Source organism: Hyaena hyaena, unplaced genomic scaffold (assembly GCF_003009895.1).
Source record: "Hyaena hyaena isolate Hyena2069 unplaced genomic scaffold, ASM300989v1 scaffold_392, whole genome shotgun sequence".
NCBI classification, from domain to species: domain Eukaryota; kingdom Metazoa; phylum Chordata; class Mammalia; order Carnivora; family Hyaenidae; genus Hyaena; species Hyaena hyaena.
In genome coordinates this window covers 1,497,629-1,516,888 of record NW_024081017.1, presented here as the reverse complement: position 1 = coordinate 1,516,888, position 19,260 = coordinate 1,497,629, and the positions used below count along the sequence as shown (strand labels likewise).

At 57.7% G+C, this 19,260-nt stretch overlaps 1 protein-coding gene across 3 annotated transcripts; it reads left to right on the top strand.

Annotated features, from left to right (window-relative positions):
• Positions 1-2,140: 2,140 nt before the first annotated feature.
• ELAVL3 (ELAV like RNA binding protein 3) lies at positions 2,141-17,057 on the top strand. 3 transcript variants are annotated; one of them, XM_039250986.1, is made up of 7 exons: positions 2,141-2,514; positions 9,188-9,404; positions 9,679-9,782; positions 13,307-13,460; positions 13,604-13,829; positions 14,554-14,592; positions 16,177-17,057. In XM_039250986.1, exons 1-7 carry the CDS (start codon positions 2,506-2,508, stop codon positions 16,526-16,528), a joined length of 1,101 nt encoding a protein of 366 aa, XP_039106917.1. In that variant the 5' UTR covers positions 2,141-2,505; the 3' UTR covers positions 16,529-17,057. The 3 variants fall into 3 exon arrangements, with proteins under 3 accessions (XP_039106917.1, XP_039106918.1, XP_039106916.1); XM_039250987.1 differs by having other exon boundaries at positions 9,185-9,404; positions 16,198-17,057; XM_039250985.1 differs by having other exon boundaries at positions 9,185-9,404.
• The last annotated feature ends 2,203 nt before the right edge of the window (positions 17,058-19,260 follow it).

Below are 19,260 nucleotides of genomic sequence, written 5' to 3'. Positions count from 1 at the left end.
AGCCACTGGGCATCTCCGAGGACTCAGGATCATGATGCCCACTCCTAATCCCCATGGAATACGAATTCCCCACCCTCAGAGAGCTCAGGGACCAGTTGGGGAGATGTTCAGTAACCCCCTATGTAAGACATCTACAGCTGTGACAAGTGCTATACGGGAAATAGGGTGATATGTTAGTTTCTGGAGGTGCTGTTTAAGTCGGTGGTCAGAGAGGACTTCTCTGAGATGGTGGCATTTGAGCATAGCCCAGAATGACAATGAGGTTCCATCCCTGAAGAAAGAAGGAGGAGGCAAATCCCAGGCCGAAGGAACAGCCAGTGCCAAAGCCCCGAGGTAGAACGGCTCGGCGTGTTCCTGGAACAGGAAGCTGCGCTGGGGAGGGGAGTTGGCAGCGGCGGGGAGGCTGCCCTGGCCCCATTTCCCGGAGGAGGATGCCTGAGGTCGCCGCCGCCTCCTGCTGGCTGCCAGCAAGAGGCGGGAGCCATACCAGGCCGGCGGCCGCCAGGTGGCGCGCAAGCTGCGTGGGCCCTGGTGGCCGCAGCCACGTGACCCCGGGGACCGCAGCCGCGAGCCAGAGCACGTGCCCGAGGGAGCCCTGTGGCGCCACGCGCAGATTGGCCCCTTCGGCGCCTCACCAGCTCGTGGGGGCGGGGCCGCAGCTAGGATTCATTTTACACTTTGGACCAGGGTTTATTCCACCCGGGGACAGCGGTATCGGCGAGGATGAGCAAGTCCGGCCGCTGGGGCCACCCACGCGAGCTCCCCCAAGTCCCCCAGGGCTCAGTCCCCTTCGCTGCAGCCAGAGCCAGCAGTTTCCATGGAAACCGCAACCCGGCCTGCGCGCCCCGGAGTAGCTCCGCTCCCGGCACAGGCACAATTTGCAATCCGACAGGAGACTGGAGGAACACCGGGCGGGGAACCAGCCACCGCTCGGGGTCCCAAGGTTCGACAGCCAGGTCGCCCCGGCAAACTCCAGAGGGGCCACCCAGGGACCTGCAAGGCCACCGCCCAGGTTGCGCGGGTCACTCTGATTGGTCTGTCTCTCCATCAGCGTGGCAGGGCTCTCTGCTGCGCGCTCTCTCATTGGTTCAATCTTGAGGGCATCCTCCCGCAATTGGTTCTCTCGAGGGTAGTCCCTGATTGGTCAAATTAGGCTCTCGCTGAGTTTGATGGCATTCTCCGACAGTCTGGAACCTAAAAGGGCGTACAGGGACGAGGCTAGGGTGGAGGCTGCGACTCTCCGCTTAGGGGTCTCTTGCTACCCAGCCCACAGCGCTCTCGGAGACACCGTCGGGCCGCTGTCTGTGGTGCTGAAGTCTCAGTCGAAGGCGACCCTGCCTTAGTGAGAACTCTTCCTCCCGCCTGATAAGCCGGCCCAACGTGAACGTGCCCTTGAGCCCGCTCACCAAAAGAGGCTGCACCAACCGCTGTCGCCTGACAATGAAGCCAGGTTCCCCCTAGCTGAGAGGAAGCGTGACTCCACAGGCAGACCAATCACGAGCCCGAAAAGCCAGGACATTTACACTACAGCTCTGCCCACCCAAAATGTACGGGGCCTGAGAAGGCCCGGTGGTTTTCCCGAACCACAGGGCGCCAGTGGGTTTTGCCTGAAACCCTACGCGCCAAACTTCTTCACCCGCTTTGGAGAAGTACCGACTGCCCTTGCACTGTTGTGTGCCAGTTCCCACCTTTTGAACCTATCCCATTCAAAAGCCTCGGGGTCCCAGTTCATACAATCCGGCCACGGAACGCCCTCTTCGCTCCAACAGCTCAGCGCGTTGGACGGAGGAGGGGAGCCTTCCCTGTCTTGCCGGCAGAAAGCCCGCCCAAGATAGGAGCGGCAGTGCAGGAAGCAGGGTCCACGGGGGCAAAGGGGCCCGAAAATGGCACCCAGAGCCCCCAGGGCGTGCTTTCTGGGGGTGCGGAGTCTTAGCCAGCCAGCGCTCTCTTCCACCTGCCGCGCCGTCGGGCGCTGCGAGGAGGCGGGGCTCAGCTACCGCAGCCAATAAACGACGCCGGCTCTGGCAGCTGCTCCTATAAAGGGCTGGGGGCGGCGGCGGCGCGGCCCAGAGCGCGGAGCGCGCAGCGCGGGCTGGAGGGTGGGAGGGAGGGCGGGCGAGGGGAGAGGACTAAGCATCTAGGACTGGACAGGCCGGGCCGGGGGGCGGCGGCGAAAGGCAGAGCGCCGCGATCTCTGTCAGGAAGCGCAACCTCCCCGGGCCCCGCGGGGCCGCGCAGGGGACGTTCTCAATCCCGCGCCCGCTCCCTCTTTCCATCCCCTGCCGCCCGCAGGCCACCCCGGGGCCCGGCTATCCGCGCGCGCGTCCTCGGGCTCGGGCCCGTCCCCGGCCCTCGAGGGAGCCGCCGCCTTCATCGACACCTCTGCAGCGGCCGCGCCAAAGGCCGCCCGGGCAGGACCCCGGAGTGAGCATCGAGCGCCCCCCAAGGAGTGCACGACCCCCGGAGCCGCCCTCAACACGGACCGCGCCCGCCGGGCACACAAGAATGGTCACTGTAGGTATTCCCTTGTCGCTGAGAGGGAACCTGGGTGGGGAGGGGTTAGGCACAGCCTCCGCGGAGATGGCGGGTGGTGGGGGGGTAGGACCAGGCCTAGCTAGGCCCCGGTGGGGGGGTAGGACCGAGCCTCGGGGCCTGAGAGTGGGCAGGGCCGCACCCAGAGTGCTGGGGGCGCATAGAGTCTGGCCTGAGAGGCCTTAGGAAGCCGAACTCTGATTCGGGGAGGCGTCCTACGGCGTCCTGGGGGCGGGATTGCCCCCTCCAGCAAGCCTGATGGGGGAGGGGCCGCAGCAGCGGAGGATGCCTTCTCCATCCTGGCCCGGACCCCGCAGGCCGCCCAGGCAAACGCAGGGCCCCTATCACTGGTGCTGGGCCAGGACAAGGCGGCAAGCCGTCCCCGAGAGCTCCAGGGAATCAGGTGGCGTCGGATCGTGCGCCCCGGGCCGCGGCCGCGCCCGGGGAGCCGGGCGTCTCGTCCTCGAGCCCGTCGACCTTGCGGCAAGCGGGGAGGGGAGAGGAGGGGGCGCGCCCGGAGGCCCCGCGGGCCCGCCGCCGCTGCTGCCGCGTCCCTTTGTTTCTCGGAGCTTCTTAGCGGGCCGTAGCCCTGCGCGGGCGCCTCAGGCTTCGGGGAGGGGGAGGGGAGAGGAGGGCCCGCGGGGGGGGGGGTGCTTCCTAGCTCCTGGGCCCCCGCCCCACGGGGGATGGGGTAAGGAGCTCAAGGATGTCCCCTAGGCCAGGTCCAGGCGCCCCACCCCGCCTGGGCTCTGGGCCTCGGGGTGACCTTGAGCGCGCCCGCCTCCACGCCCGCGCCGCTCGCCCCACTCCCGGTGCTTTCAGCAGCCACCGAGCTGGTCAGCTCCCGAGCCCGCGGCCACGCCCGGCCACGCCCTGTATAACCACGCCCCTGCCCCGCCCATCTGGACCCCGCCCCCTGGGGCCCCCGGGGCCCGGCCTCGCCCGAGCCCTCGGATTTCCACTCGGCAACCCGGGCGTATCCCGGGGGCGGGGCTGGCCAGTTCTAGCCCCACCCCGGCTCCACCCCCGCCCCCGCCGCCCGACTCCGCTCCCCGCGCCGCCGCGCGTCCTTTGTCTGGTCCCAGCGCCCAGGCCTCCTTCTCCCGTACTTACTGTCTTTCCGGTCTGTGTGTGTGTGTGTGTGTGCGTGCGTGTGTGCCTGTGCCCTGTGTCTCTTTCTGGGCCTCTCCTTGGAGTCGTGGCGAGCACAGTGGGTGGGGGGATGCTCAGCACTCCCTCCATGTCTGGGACTCTGGGACCCGCCCACCTGGCTCAGAGAAAGGAGGCCCGCGAGGCCGCTCTTCCCTGCTGTGTGACCTTAGGCTGGCTCCCTCCCTTCTCTGGGCCTCAGGCTGCTAACCTAGGTGCGGAACGTGAGGGCAGCCTCCTGAGGACCCTCAGAACCCCCACAACAGTCCAGCATCCATTCCTCTGGTCTGTTCCTTCATTTAGAAGAGAGAAACTGATGCACAAAGGGGCGAGGGTGTGGTCAGAGGTCATACAAGGGCCTTGAAGCCCTGGTTACTCCACTGGAGGACACTCAGGCAGAGGCCCACCATGGGGACAGGCTGGGAGGAAAGTGAGGGGATAAACTGAGACAGTGAGGGCCCTGCGTGGATGGAGAAGGGCCCAGAAGTGGGAGGCCTAGTTAGCACCACGTGGTGGCCTAGCCTTACCATGCATAGCCACTCAATGCCCTATTGTCGCCAGTATCCAGGCATCTATCACTGTGAGTGGGGCCAGGGGGGCCCAGCTAGGGGCCAAGGGGGTCAGACACAGGAGGGGCTACATAGAAAGTGACTGAAGGTGTATTCGCTGCAAAATCCGTATGTCATGTATGTGCAATGGTGCAAAAGAGTTGGAGAAAGTGGCTGAGAGAGGGAGGTGGAGAGAGACAGGGTCAGAGGGGAGAGAAGAACAGAAACAGAGGGGGGAACAGGAAGAGAGAAACAGCAAGAGGTACGGATGCAGAGGAAGAGCTGGAGAGACTGAGAGGGAGGGTCCCCTCACTCCCAGTTGATCTCTGCCTGTCCATCTTTGATCTGCCCTCCTCCCCTCTGGCTTCCCCCCTCCCCTCCTGTCCTGGGATGGCCCTCCAAGGTCCCCGTGGTCCTGGAGTCATCCCAGGCCACGCGTTTGCCATGGGCTGGGGCAGGGCGGGTGTGGTCTCCACCAATCCGATCCCTATTATCGGCTCAGCCGGCTGAGCTGCAGAGGAAACGCGACACTGATCCTGCTAAGCTCTGGCACAGCTGGGAGGGAGATGGGGTGGTGGGGAGATTAGTAGGCTGGGCCTCAAGATCCTGGGTAGGAACCCCAATTACCTTTTAGCCCCTCCAAGTTGAGGACATTTGGGGTGGCCCTGGAGGCTCTGGGGTAATGAGACCAATCATCAAACTCCATCCCTGCCACGGGGCTCCATGTCACCCCTCCCCCTCTCCTGCCCCGGGCAAATCACAGGTCCCTCTGACCCTCGCTTTCTCCGCCTAAGAAATGGAGAAGATGATCCCCAGCCCTCAGCGTGGTTGTGGGAAGTCAGTAAAACGTTTGCACCTGCCCAGTGCCCAGCCACATAGTAGGGGTTCCAAAGCTGGAAGTGGTTTTGCACTGCTAATTATTTTGGGGACTCCCATAGCAGACATCATCAACCAATCACAGAACTCTAGTCTGCTGAGCCAGAAGGGAATACAGAATCCATCTTCGTATGTGGGAAACCTCTGTGCCGTATCTTTAGCGGAGGAACAGAGGCGCAGAGAGGCGATGGGAGTGTCAGAGGACACACAGGGAGGAGGGAGGGGCTGGGAGCTGGCACCCGATAGCACCCGGTGAGCATTTGTTGAACTGAATGTGTAGACTCGGCCGGCCGACGGAATGGGGTTAAATGCGGTAATGCCCGGGCTTGATGGTGTAGAGTAGGTCCGCAGCTTCACTTGCTGTTATTTTCACTATTGATGGCCTTTTTGTTAGTCAAAGAGGCCGATGTCCCAGCTCCAGATTTGAATTCTGGGTCCACCATTTGCATGCTCCTTAACGTTGTGTAAACCCCTACCCCTTCATGGAGACTCAGTTTCCTCTTCTGTCAAATGGAGAAAAAAGCGCCCTAATGTTCGGTGTTGGAAGAGCAGGCCCTTAATACATGGCCACGCATCAGGAAAGTATTAATCTTATGAAACTGGACGCAGATCTGTGGTGTGTGTTACCCCCTTCTCACGGGCGCCTGCGGCAGACATTGCTAATCAACCCGGTGCATGTTCCTGCTCTTCTGGATGTGGCTTTAGAATAACCCTCCAGCCAGCCCCCAGACAGCCACTCTAGGCCAACCTGAGATGGCAGGGGGGTTGACCCTCGGTGCCCTCCTTTCGATAGGAATAAATGGAAAGGAAACAGAGGCCCAAAGAAGAGCTAAGACCATCCCTGAGGACACACAGCTATAAGGTGGCAGAGCTGCCCCCAGTGCCTTGACCACTGTCATTAAAACAGCCCTGAAGTCCACCAGCATATCCAGGTTTGACATCGAGTTCCCCATGTATATCACTCAGCGTCTCTGAGCTGTCTCATTTCTAAAATGGAGACTGTGTTGCCATCTCTAAAAATGACCCGGAGAAATAAGTGAAATGTTGCTTGGAGTCACTTCACACGATGCCTGGCACACAGAAGGTGTCCGTGGGGCAGGATAAGCATTAACAGTATTACGAGGCAGGGATAACAGACATGATGAGCTGCTTCCCGTGATGGTGCCCACGGCAGACCTGGCTGACTGATCCCGGAATGCTTTCCAGCCGCATGAACTGCTTCAGACCCTTCCGTGGGGTCTGTTTGCAGCAGAGTGGAGCAGAGGTACAGAAGCGTCGTGCAGTATACCCGAGGACACACAGCTGAGAAATGTTGGAGCTAGCGCTATTCTTCAGTGGCAGTTAGAATTACAGATGCTGGATGAGGAAAGTGCATTTGCAAATCCTTGTTTCCCCATTTATAAGCTGCATGATCTTTGGTGATTTTTTTTAAGTCTATTTATTTATTTGGAGAGAGGAGAGGGAAAGAGAACCCCAAGCAGGCTCCATGCTGTCAGCCCAGAGCCCGACACGGGGCTCAAACTCACTGACTGTGCGATCATGACCTGAGCTGAAATCAAGAGTCAGATGTTTAACTCACTGAGCCACCCAGGTGCCCCTGATCTTTGGTAATTTTTAAAACACCGCTGAACTTCCCTTTCCTCATCTGTTGTCTTAGCTCAGGCCACTGTAACGAAATACCATAAACTGGGCAGCTTAACCAGCAGACATTTATTTATCACAAATCTTCTGGAGGCTGGGAAGTCCAAGATCAAGGTACCAGCTGATTCAGTTGCTAGTAAGGACTTGCTCCCTCCTTTGCAAATGGATGTCTTCTTGCTGTGTCCTCACATCGGAGAAAGACAGAGAATCTCTCCCCTGTCGCTTTTTTGTAAGGACATGAATCTCATTCATGAGGGTGCTGCCCTCATGACCCAGTTACCTCCCAAAGGCTCCACTTCCAGATACCATCATCTTGGGGATTAAGATTTCAATATACGGGGGCGGCTGGGGGGCTCAGTCAGTTAAGCAACTGACTTCAGTTCAGGTCATGATCTCACAAGTCATGGGTTCGAGCCCCGCGTCGGGCTCTGTGCTGACAGCTTAGCTGACATTAGAATGTCCTCCCCCATTCGCACTCTCTCTCTCTCTCTCTCTGTCTCTCTCTCTCTGTCTCTCTCAAAAATAAATAAAGGCATAAAAAATTTTAATTAAAAAAGATTTCAACATATGAATTTGAGGGAACACAGGCTTTAAGTTCATAGCATCTGTTAAGCAGGGAAAATTAAGCCCTCTTTTCAGGGTGGTTGTGAATAAGGGGGAAAAAAACATTGCCTATAGAGAGCTTTGCACTATACCTGGCACACAGTATGCCCAATATTTGGAAACAAGCATGGTACTGTATTTTTGGTCAGGTGTGGCTGAGATGGTGTGGACCTGCTGACTCTAATTCTATAGCCACAGAGACATTGCTAATCAATCACAGAGATCTTTCCTGCAGAAACTTAATATGGTTTGTAATCTTTCCTAATTTGCCCCTTTAGGAAGACCCTACCAACAGATAGGATTTTCAGGTGAAGGCAACCCATTTGCTAACCATGCCATAGGAGAAAAACCTAAGGACACACTGGGTATCTTACCTTCAGACAGTACCTATTGATCCCAGTACTTTTTCCTGCTGAGCCCAGATGTGGCTTTAAAATTCTTCCCCGTGGGGTCTTTTTATGTAAAAGAGATGTAGATTTGAAAATTGCTAAGAATGTAGATCTTAAAAGTCCTCATCACAAGAAAAAATTATTTAAAATATTTTTGAATGTTCATTTTTGAGAGAGACAGAGAGACAGTGTGTGAGCTAGGGAGGGGCAGAGAGAGAGGGAGACGCAGAATCTGAAGCAGGCTCTGGGCTCTGAGCTGTCAGCACAGAGCCCGACATGGGGCTTGAACCCATGAAACATGAGATCATGACCTGAACCAAAGTCAGATGCTTAACCAACTGAGCCACCCAGGCACCTCAAGAAAAAAAGTTATAACTGTATGCTTATGGTTGTTAACCAGACTTATTGTGGAGATATATTTGCAATATATACAAATATTGAATCATGTTATACACTTGACACTAATATTACATGCCAGCTATTAAAAAATAGGCATAGGAAAAAAGTTAAATAAAATTCAACATCCATTCCTTAAAAACAAAATCTTATTAGGATACTAGGAATAAAATTAAACATCCTTAACGTGATAAAGGCCATCTACAAAAAACACGTATCAAAAATCAAGTTTAGCTGGGAAATGCTTAAAGCATTTCCTTTAACCTAATGAATAAAGAAGCTACCATCACACCGTAACCCCTGCAATAGGACAAGAAAAATAAGTAACAGGTCTAGACTGGAGATAAATAAAACTGTCCTTATTTTCAGGTGTTATTATGTTATACGTTTAAATAGCTCAGGGGCGCCTGGCTGGCTCAGTCAGTACAGCATGTGACTCTTGACCTTGGAGTTGTGAGTTCAAGCCCCAGGCTGGGTGTAGAGATTACCTAAAAATAAAATCTTAAAAAATTATAAATAATAATAAATAATAAAATGGGAAAAAAAAAAAAGCTCAGTGAGAAAAAGCTGTGGAGGTAAATGCCTCGTGGGAAAATTATGCTTGAAGAAAAGGAAAGATTAACACATTTGGGACAAGAATTACCTTTGGTGGAGGAGGGCAGTGCGTGGCCAGGGGGAGCTTATGAGGACTTCAAAGCTAATAAAAAATATTATATTTCTTATTCTGAGGACAAAAGTGTTCATTATACTCTTCTGGAAATGCACAGGTTGGTTTTAGACACACAGGCAAACATAGGCAAACATAGAAAAACATAGAAAACAGACATATATGGCACCTGTATATGGAATTTTTTCACAGTAAATTCGCGTGTAAGGTGCGTTGCCTGATGCTGGATGAATGCGGGGATTATTAGAATAACATGTTGTCCTCTGTCCACGTTTAAGCCCGTGTCAGACATGACTGATGCATCACCACTGAGTGCCTCCTCGCTCCCACTGAGCCCCGGTGTGGGGACTGGGCCGTGAGCGGGTGTGGCCTGTTGTCTCCAGCAGATACTCGGGGCCATGGAGTCTCAGGTGGCGGGGGGCCCGGCCGGCTCGGCCCTGCCCAACGGGCCACTCCTTGGTACAAATGGAGCCACTGATGACAGCAAGACCAACCTCATTGTCAACTACCTGCCCCAGAACATGACCCAAGATGAGTTCAAGAGTCTCTTCGGCAGCATTGGTGACATCGAATCCTGCAAGTTGGTTCGGGATAAGATCACAGGTGTGGCTGCTGGCAGGTGGGGAGGGAGGAGACAGAGATGGTGGTACAGGTGCGATGGGGAGACAGGGGTGACCCCTGGCAGGGTATCCCAGGGGTGAGGGGGGCAGGCAGGACTCTGGGGGCTCTGAGGTGTCCTGGGGACAGGGTGGCACTGTGGGAGAATGGCAAGGGCGGGGGGTGGGTTGGTTAACCTTGAGCGATGGCAGTCAGCCTCTCAGGACTGGGTCTGGGAGGGCAGCAGGCGGGGAAGCCATCATCGTGGTCCTGCCCACAGGGCAGAGCCTCGGTTATGGGTTTGTGAACTACTCTGATCCCAACGATGCAGACAAAGCCATCAACACCCTCAACGGCCTCAAACTGCAGACGAAGACCATCAAGGTTAGTTTCCCTCATCTGCCTCTGCTGCCCATCCCCCCCATTGCTGCCCTGATCCCCCCTATTACTGCCCACTTGGTCTACCCCCTTCACTGCCACCCCCATGTCACCTACCTTCCCCACTCACCTACGTCCTCACTGCCAGCCCTCCTCCTCCATGGCCCATCCCTTGAGGGGTTCAGACTCTCCCCTAAGAACTCCTGGCTGGGCACCCAGGGCCCAATGGCCATGCCTCTCTGAACCTCAATTTTCTCATTAGTCAGTGAGAATACCAGCTCTACATTCTCTGCTGGCTCAGGGAGGTAGTCATCCCCTTGGCAGGAGGAGAGCGACCAGGGTCCGGTGGGCAGCCCCCCTTGCCTTTGTCATGGAAATGGGAGGGGTGGGGGTCCATCTGCCATCTGGAGCCTAATTAGGGTCTGGGAGGGCGGGATTAAGGGCGAGCCCCTCCCCCATCTTTGTGCAAAGCCCCTCCCCCCACGACCTCCCCTCTCAGCAGCTGCAGCTGCTAGCCCGGGTTCCCTGGGGGGGATCGCCATGGAAACCCCCCCCTCTCTGCGTTCGCCTGGGGGTGTCTGGACTCCGCCCCACAAATCTGCTCTGGAACCTTGGGGGAGGCTGAGCGGGGGAGGGCACCCATCTGGCCCCCGGTTCTCTCTGAGAACAGAGGTTCAGGAATCTCTTCCTCTTCCCTTTGTTGGGGAAGAGGAGGTCGTGACCTAATGGGTCGCTCCATGGCCAACGAGACCCAGAAGCCCTGGGGCATGAGGGTGGGTGGTAGTGATAAATCCAGAGGGCCACTGTATGCATGTGATGCCGTGTGTACGTGTGTGTGTGCGTGCGACAGACCTGGGCTGTGAGCTGTCGTGTTTGTGGGACACCGTGGCCATGTATCTGTTGTCGCACAAGTCTGGCTATTAGACTCTGGGTGTGTCACTAGATGTCTGGGGGATGTGGTGTTTATGTCACAGGTGCTGTGTGACACTGTGCGACTCCGGCTGTGACCTGGTGGGGCCGCGGAGGTGTGTCTGGCTGTGCGGGGGTGTTTGTATGTCAGTCAAGTTGTGTGGGTGTGTCTACCTGTGCCCTACTCGAGGTGCCACATGTGTGCTGCAGGCTTGTGCGGCAGGGTGACAGACAGGTATGTGCTTCCGTGACTCTCACTGTAATTATCCAAGACCCCCGGAGGCGCTGCGAATGTCCTGGCGACCCTGAGTCACGCTTCCGCTGTTGTAGCCACTAGGGCTGTGCAAGGGGTGACAAAGTGTGGCTTCGTGTCTCTGTGTGTGCATCTGCCTGGGTGGCACTGTTGTCACATTGGGCCCGACTAGGTGATCTGGCAGACTTTGGCCAAGACCTGTCCTCGTGAGGGGGTTTGGGGGAGCCCACACCCAGGTGGGGGACCTGGGTCAGCCCACATCACCCTGAAGACCAACCTGGCACCTCAAATGACCCCTGACCCCAAACAGTCACCCAGGAGCGCAGGCCTCTCTTCCCCTCACCCCTGCCTCTGATTCATCAATAAGCCCTCACCCCCTCAAAACGCATCGCCCCGTGGGCAAGAGCAGGAGGCATCAGGAACGTGGCCATGGTTTTTAATTAATATTATAGAAGAAAATAGCAGCTGATGTGTTTGTGGGTTTGTTCCTAGAGGACCCCGGGTGCTCACAACCGCATTCATTAGGCTCCCTCTACCTCCAGCCCATGAGTAGCCTCGCCCTTGACCCACCCCCCGCCCACTTGACTCATGTTATTAGCTTTTTTAATTAGTTATTTCTAATGAAGTGATAGGTCCTCTCAACTCACCACCACAAAAAGAGTCAGACCCTTGACCGTGACCCTTATCTACCCAGAGGTTAATTTAGAAGATACAGAAAATAGACATCAGCAGAAATAAGTGGAAAGAGAACTCACGACCCCCTCCAGCCCTGGGTCAACCTGTTAGCATCTGCGGGAGGGCCCTGCAGATCGAGCTCCAGGACACTGATAAGCACACAATGGGGTGGGGTCACACATCTCGCCACTCTATAAATGGACTTTTCTTTCCCCCAGTTTACAATACACAGCACTGTTTCTGGGAAATAAATATACACGTCCACCATTTTTTAAACAGCTGCGGGGAGTTTCATTGTTGGACTGGACCGTAATTAATGACACAAATCGAATGCCGGTACTAACACGCATCTGATTCGCCACTGAGAGAAGTGCTTTGAGAGCATGATGGGGGGGTGGGTAGAGGCGGAGGACCAAATTCAGATGGGGGGGTACTCTTTAACTGAGACTGGAAGAAGAAAGGAGAGGAAGGGCGTTCCAGGCTGAGGGGAACAGCCAGAGCAAAGGCCCTGAGGCCAAAGTGTGCCTGGTGCGTTTGAGGAACGCGCCCGGGGAGACTGATGTGGCTGAAACAGAGTGATGGAGGGTGAAATTGGCAGAGATGAGAGTGAGGGTATGAGGCAGGGGCAGGTTGTGCAGGGCCTCGTGGGCTGCGAGAAGGACTTTAACTGTGGGGAAGGTGGGAGCCACAGAAGGTTCTGAGCAAAGGAAGGATGTGCCCTAACTCAGTTGCTCATCGGCGCCCTCTGGCAGCTGTGGAGGGAACAGACTGGGGAGGGAGGTCTAGGGGAGCAGTGGTGGGAGCTGAGTAATGAGGAAGGATCCGTGGTGGATTGGATGTGGGTGGGAAAGACAGGCCATGAAGGACAGTGACAGCTGGGGGCCTGAGCGCCCAGAAGGACAAAGCTGCCATTACTGAGCTGGCGGCGAGGTGGGGGCTGGACGCAGCATTGCTGATTGCCATCCCCTGTGGGGCACCTCGTGCGGCACCTGGAGACAGCTGTCACACAGGTGTGCAGCTTGGGGCTCAGGCCCACACTGGGGACGGACACGTGGGAGTCATCAGCATTGGACTGGTGGCTAAAGACCTGAGTGCCCTTGAGGGTCCCGATGTGGACAGGAAAAGGGCCAGCATCCCAGGCTCACTTTCCAGAGGAGCAGGAAACATCGCGTTGATGGAATGTACCGTGTGAGCTGGGGAGTCGAGGTCCTCAGGGAGACCTCTGACCTCCGGGGCCCAGCAGCGACAGGCTCCTCCCACCACTGTATTTATTTATTTTTTTAATGTTTGTTTATTTATTTTGAGAGACAGAGCACGAGCAGGGGAGGGGCAGAAAGAGAGAGGGAGAGAGACAATCCCTAGCAGGCTCATAGCTGTCAGCGCACAGCCCGGCTTGGGACTCAATCTCACAAACTGTGAGATCATGACCCGAGCCGAAAGTAAGACACTTAACCGACTGAGCCGCCCCCCACCGCTTTATGTAGGCCAGGCCTCATCATCAGCCACCGCCGTGTCCCCTCCCTCCAGCCTTGGCCAGCCCCACCCATGACGACTACCCGAGAGACATCTGTTGAGTGAACAGATGGGGCCCTTCTGCTGCCCACTGGTGGTCTGCATGTGGCCTCACTCTCCCCATCTGTGAAATGGGTCTTCCCCTCACTTCTGTCCACCTGCCCTGCCCCCCCCACTCCAGGTGTCTTATGCCAGACCCAGCTCCGCATCCATCCGAGATGCTAACCTGTACGTCAGTGGACTCCCCAAGACCATGAGCCAGAAAGAAATGGAGCAGCTCTTCTCCCAGTACGGCCGCATCATCACTTCTCGAATCCTGGTGGACCAGGTCACAGGTCAGGTGCTGGGGGAATGATACCCGGGGCAAAGGCACGGAGGTGGGACCAAAATGGAGAAGCCGGGGGTGGCGGGGGAGAAGCGGCTAAGAGGGTCACGCAGGAGGGGGCAGGGTCGTCAAGCCCCCCTCACTTCCCGTCAGGTGTGTCTCGGGGTGTGGGATTCATCCGCTTTGACAAGAGGATCGAGGCCGAGGAGGCCATCAAAGGACTGAACGGGCAGAAGCCGCTGGGCGCGGCAGAGCCCATCACGGTCAAGTTCGCCAACAACCCGAGCCAGAAGACTGGACAGGCCCTGCTCACTCACCTCTACCAGTCATCAGCCCGGCGCTACGCAGGCCCCCTGCACCATCAGACGCAGCGCTTCCGGTGAGCCCCCTGACACCCCACCCCCGATCCCTTGGCCCCCATGCTGGAGGCCCAAGCCTTGCAGCCCCCCTCCGTAAACCCCATCCCTGCAGGGCAAGAGGGACGCTGCGAGGGTGCCCACACGCTGGGGCCGCTGAAGGCGGCAAAGGGGAAATGTGTGCCTGTCAGGTGCCAAGGCCAGGCCCTCGTACACAGCAGGCGCTCAATGTAGGCAGGGCACTATGAGTGGCATTATCGGTGTTAGGAGTGTTAGAGTCACCTGACTGGGCCACCTCTCTCTTGGGCATGGGACTCCAGCTCTCCGTGCCCCTCGGATATCTGTACCTCATAAGAATGGAGACTGTCTGTATTTTACGAACGAATGGAGAGGCTTTGTCACTTGCCCGGCCCACTTGCCACTGCCGAGAGGAGATTTGAGCCTTCCCTTCTGGGGTCCTGAGCCCTGCAGGGTGGGGGCAGGCGAGCGGGGCTGGGTGGGCCGGGACAGGGAGGATGGGACCCCAGTGCAGGCCAGGCAGCGGCAGGGCAGGCGAGGGGCAGTGCCCGAGTGACCAAGGTTCCGTGCCAGGCGGTGTCCAGCCGGGCTGGGAGCAGGCGGGTGGGGGCAGGGCTGGGCTGCCGGGCTGCCGGGTGGGGGCAGGGAGGGCAGGCCGGCCGCTGGCCACCATCACAGCGAGGGGGTGTGCCCGGAGGCCACCAGTGACCACCCCTTTTGCTTCCACAGGCTGGATAATTTGCTCAACATGGCCTACGGAGTCAAGAGGTAACAGTGCTCCCGGCCCGCTGCCCCCAGCTCCCCACTGTCCCTCCCTGGACTCTTGCCCCGATAGGCCCCCTCCCCCACCTCACCACGGGGACTGCCAGCTTAGCCGGGTCTGCCCCGTCTGGGAGTAGCGTGTCCGTTAAGAGAATTAGGGGCTATTGAGCCTAGTAAATGCCTAGAAAGAGCTACTACTCTCTGAGCCCCAGGAGGGGCTGTCCATGGCCCCATCCAGCCCAGGGAAAGGCCGGCCACGTTGCCTGGCCACGGCCACGCCCCCCACCCGGGTCCCAGTTCCGTCTGCCGCTCTTGATGGCTGAGGGTCACTGAATGCCCTCTTTCGTCCCCTAGTCTGGGGATGGGCCCTGAGGCCCACACAACATCGTCCACACCCCCGACCCTGTGAAGGTCCCTTTGTTTATTGCACCATGAGCTGTTGAGCACACACTGGGTGCCGGGCGCTGGGCTTGGGGTGCGGCCCCAACGTGGCCCGGCCAGATTTGGCCTCTCGTGGAGATGAAACGCTGTTGAGCACAGTGCTGGGCACATAGTGAGCGCTCAATAAAAGGCAGCCACTCTTACGATTATTGTTACTGTTATTAATTACCTCAGTCTAGCGGGAGAGGAGTAGTGACCAGGGCTATGAAGAGGGACAGGAGAAGGGGTGAGGGGGACCCATCAGAGATCCCCTGACACACCCAAGGTGCCAGAGCCCGTGCAGAATCGGGGAGGAGGGAGCAAGCAGTGAGTCCCCAGTGGTCAAACTGAATGGGGCAGACCCTGGGGCTCCCCCTGAACTGAACAAGGCCTCGGAAGGTAGGGAAGTAGTGAGGCACGTAGGTGGAGCCAATCCCTTCCGCTCGGTCGGTCAGTCAGTCAGTCAACAAACCCTCCCCGGGGGCCTTCTGTGCTAGGAGCTGTTCCGGGCTGGGGCACCGCAGGGATGGTGGAGTGGATCATAAATGCACAATCTGAACAGGAAAAGGCTGGCAAGGGGCCGAGGGAGGCTGTGCGTCACGTTATGAGGTGATGAGGCCACTGCCCTGGGGCCTGACAATGTAGAGGGTAGGGCTTAACCAGCTGCAGTCATGTCCTGGCCTTGAGCCCTGCCCTTCTGGTCATGTGGGGGGTGGGGGGGCGGCCAGGGGGCAAAGGGTGGGCACAGCATTGTGGAGGGCAGAATGGGGGACAGGTGGGGGGAGGGCAGGAGGTGGGTGGGAAAATGTGCCCAGGGAGGAGGTGTGGTCAGGAGTGGGGAAGGGGTCAGGGTCAACAGGCCCAAGGACCCACAAGGGTCAAAGGTTGTGGGGTCTGGGTGTAGACTGTGGCTCTAGGCAGGAGTGTGAGTGAGGCTTACTGTTCAGGAACGGTCAGAAGTTACAGGCCGGAATGGAGATTGGGGGCCAGTGTCTCAGAGCAGGTGGGGTCAGAGATGGAGGTCACGAGGCCGTGGCAGGGTCAGGACGATGCAGGGGTCACAGGGTCCCAAGATCGTGGCACAGCCGGCAGTCGTGACAGTACCAGGGCGTACCGGGACTCGGGGGTGTGCCGGGGGTCAGGGCGGAGCCCGCGTGACCCCCAAAGTAGTCCCCTGTCGCTCATCGCCAGGTTCTCGCCCATCGCCATCGACGGCATGAGTGGCCTCGCGGGCGTGGGCCTTTCGGGGGGCGCGGCGGGCGCTGGCTGGTGCATCTTCGTGTACAACCTGTCACCGGAGGCGGACGAGAGCGTGCTGTGGCAGCTGTTTGGGCCCTTCGGGGCCGTCACCAACGTCAAGGTCATCCGCGACTTCACCACCAACAAGTGCAAGGGCTTCGGCTTCGTCACTATGACCAACTACGACGAAGCGGCCATGGCCATCGCCAGCCTCAATGGCTACCGCCTGGGCGAGCGCGTGCTGCAGGTGTCCTTCAAGACCAGCAAACAGCACAAGGCCTGAGCCACCGCCGCCCGCCCTCCCCACCCTCCCCGGGCAGCAGAGAGAGAGAGAAAGAGAGAGAGAGGGGCCCCGAGAGAGACAGCGCAGGCAGACCACCGACGGCACGCGGGCCCCGCATCCCTGCGGAAACCACAGGGTGAGCACTCGGGGTGGGAGAGTCTGCAGGGGATGGGGGGGTGCCCGGGGGTCCCCTCCCCGTCCCCCTGCCCCCACCCCAGGCTGGGCTGTTGACTCTCTCGTCTTGGTTTTGTTCACGGCGATGGTTTTTGTTTCTTTTTTCGGCTAAAAAGAAAGCAGAGATGTGCCCCCACCCCCCCTTCGACCACCCTCCATGGGATGGCTTCGCAGGGGCGCTGGGCGTGCCCTCCCAGGCCCCCTTGCCCAGGCCTCCCCAACACCTAGCTGAGCCTGAGGGGAGGGGGTACCAGGTTTAAAAATCCCCAAAAAAGCGAAACGCAGGAGGGGTGTGGGCATCCCTGGCCCCGAGGCCCCGGCTGGAGTATGAGGAGCAGGGGGAGGGGCTGGAAACAGAAACAAAATGAAAAAAAAGGGGGGGGGTGGGAGGGGAAGAAAAACTCTATTTTTGTAAAAAGGGAAAAAAGACCTCGTGGAGAATTTTTACTGGGGATTCTTGAACTTGAAAAAAAAAACACAAAAAAAAAGACAAAAAAAAAAAAGAAAATATTTTGGCAGGTTATGTTTACCAACTGGGGCAGGGAGCAGGGCTTGGGGGCCCGGGGGTCCACGGGGCCACACAGAGAAACACAGCCACGCGAAGACACGCAGGGGCACGCGCACACACACATCCCGCAGGGACACGCGCCAACACTGACACACCCAGAGATACGCCCCGGACGCCTTTCAGGAGCTCCGTTGGCCAGATCCAGACACGCAGACAAACACGTAGATAATCACAGGAGACCGGAGCCTGGGGCTACGCAGACGTGGCCGCGGGCAAACCCGGACGTGGGCAAATGCGGCCGCAGGTGGACGTGGGGTACCCACGTGGCCACGGGAAAGTAGACACAGATACCTTTGGACGCGCCAATCTAGACACCCCGTCACGGAGAAACACACACGACAGACACCCAGGAGACACAGACATGCACCGAGCGTCCCTCAGGCCCAGGTGAGAGGTCATAGCCCCGACCCTGGCCCCGTCCGCTTCCTCCAGCCAGGCCGCCGGGCCTACACGTGGCCCCAGGTTCTCCACAGAGCTCTCTCCCGGCTCCTTGGTGGTCCCTGCCGCCCGCGAACACAGGCGTGCACACACAGCATCCATGCATCCAAACACACGATACCTCGTTTCACTTTTGGCGTCACGGCGGGCTGGAGGCAGCCCCTTCCCACACTTGAGGCCAAAGGACCCCCTGTCCCCGGGGCTGAACCTCCCTGGGCCCAGACCCTGGCCCAGAGGCCGAGGGGGGAGGCTGGGCCCTGAGCCTTCCCCTCTCCCCCAGGGGCCTCCCCGCAGGAAGTACCCGCTGTCCCCTCCAGCGCCCCCCCTCCCCCCCCGCCCCGGGGTGGACGGGCCCAGAGGCCCAGCCCCGAATTCCCTTCCCACCCACTTGTCACCCCTTTTCAGTTTGTTGGGTTTTTCCGTCTTTCCAAATTCCCGAGGGCAGTGGATGCAGCCCCCATCCCAAGCCCCGGCCCCCCCGCCCGCACCGGCTTCTGTCTGGATGTTCCATTCTCCTAGTTTTCATTCTTTGTAAGAAAAAAAAAGAAAAAAATTCCAACAGAAGCCAAAGGCCGGAGCCCCTGGGAGCCCTCGCAGCCCCCCACCCCCCGCAGTGGGCCCAGTCGGAACTGAGAATTTCCCCCGGTGTCCCTGCGTTTGGTGTCCGGCCACAGCCCCATCTGACTGCCCAGCTCTCTCTCCCCCACCCCTCCCGGTGTTTGTTATTAAACGTCTGTGGAGCTTCTGCTGCAAGGAACAAAAAGAAAAAAAAAATCAAAAAAGCGACAAAAAAACACAAACAGAAGAGGAAAAAAAAAGCGACAAAAAAAAGGAAGAAAAATAAACACACAGAAGAGATTAAAAAAAGAAAAAAAAGAAAAAAAAAAGACATAAACTGGCACCAGTTAACTTTCTTGTACTTTTTTGCCGAATTTAGCTTCTTGTAGTTTTAACTTATTGCTATGTTAACTATTTATTCTCCTTGTTGCCCTGTAAGGACATTTGTGTATATTTCTGTTACTTCATCCAAGTTCGCAAGTTTAAAGGAACCACGATGTTCTCTTTGTTTCTTTAAGTTTTGCTGAGACGTGGTTATGCCTAATTTATTTATAAAAGGGGAAGTGGAATCATTAAAGTAATAATAATTATTAATAACAGTAATGGTAGCCGAGCGGCGCCCGGGGGGGCGCGTGCTCTGTGAGGCGGTCCCCGCGGCCAGCGACGGCCGGGCTCTCCATGGGATTCTTTTTGCTCGTCTTGAGAATTTTTTCAGTCCTATTTAGCTGGTGAAAACCCTAGCTTGTTCTTGATACACAAACCTATTTATTCTTGTGGTTTTTAAGTCCTTCCCAACCTCCCAGCTCCCCTCCAGCAAGGCGGGCGCCCCCAGCGGGTCCACCCCTCTCCCTCTGCTATTTCTTGGGGCTTTCTCCCCTCCGACCTCCGAGCGCAGGGACACGTGGGCACACGTGGGCAGCGTGCAGGAGGCGTCTGTGAGCAATAAGGGCTGGGTTTGTCCCCTACCCTGGGGCAGCCAGGCTCTGCGGAGGGG

Coding starts and splice junctions, on each gene's coding strand:
- ELAVL3 (XM_039250985.1), top strand. Junction 13,830..14,553: donor CATCAGACGCAGCGCTTCCG/GTGAGCCCCCTG, acceptor TTGCTTCCACAG/GCTGGATAATTTGCTCAACA. Junction 14,593..16,176: donor ATGGCCTACGGAGTCAAGAG/GTAACAGTGCTC, acceptor CCCCCAAAGTAG/TCCCCTGTCGCTCATCGCCA.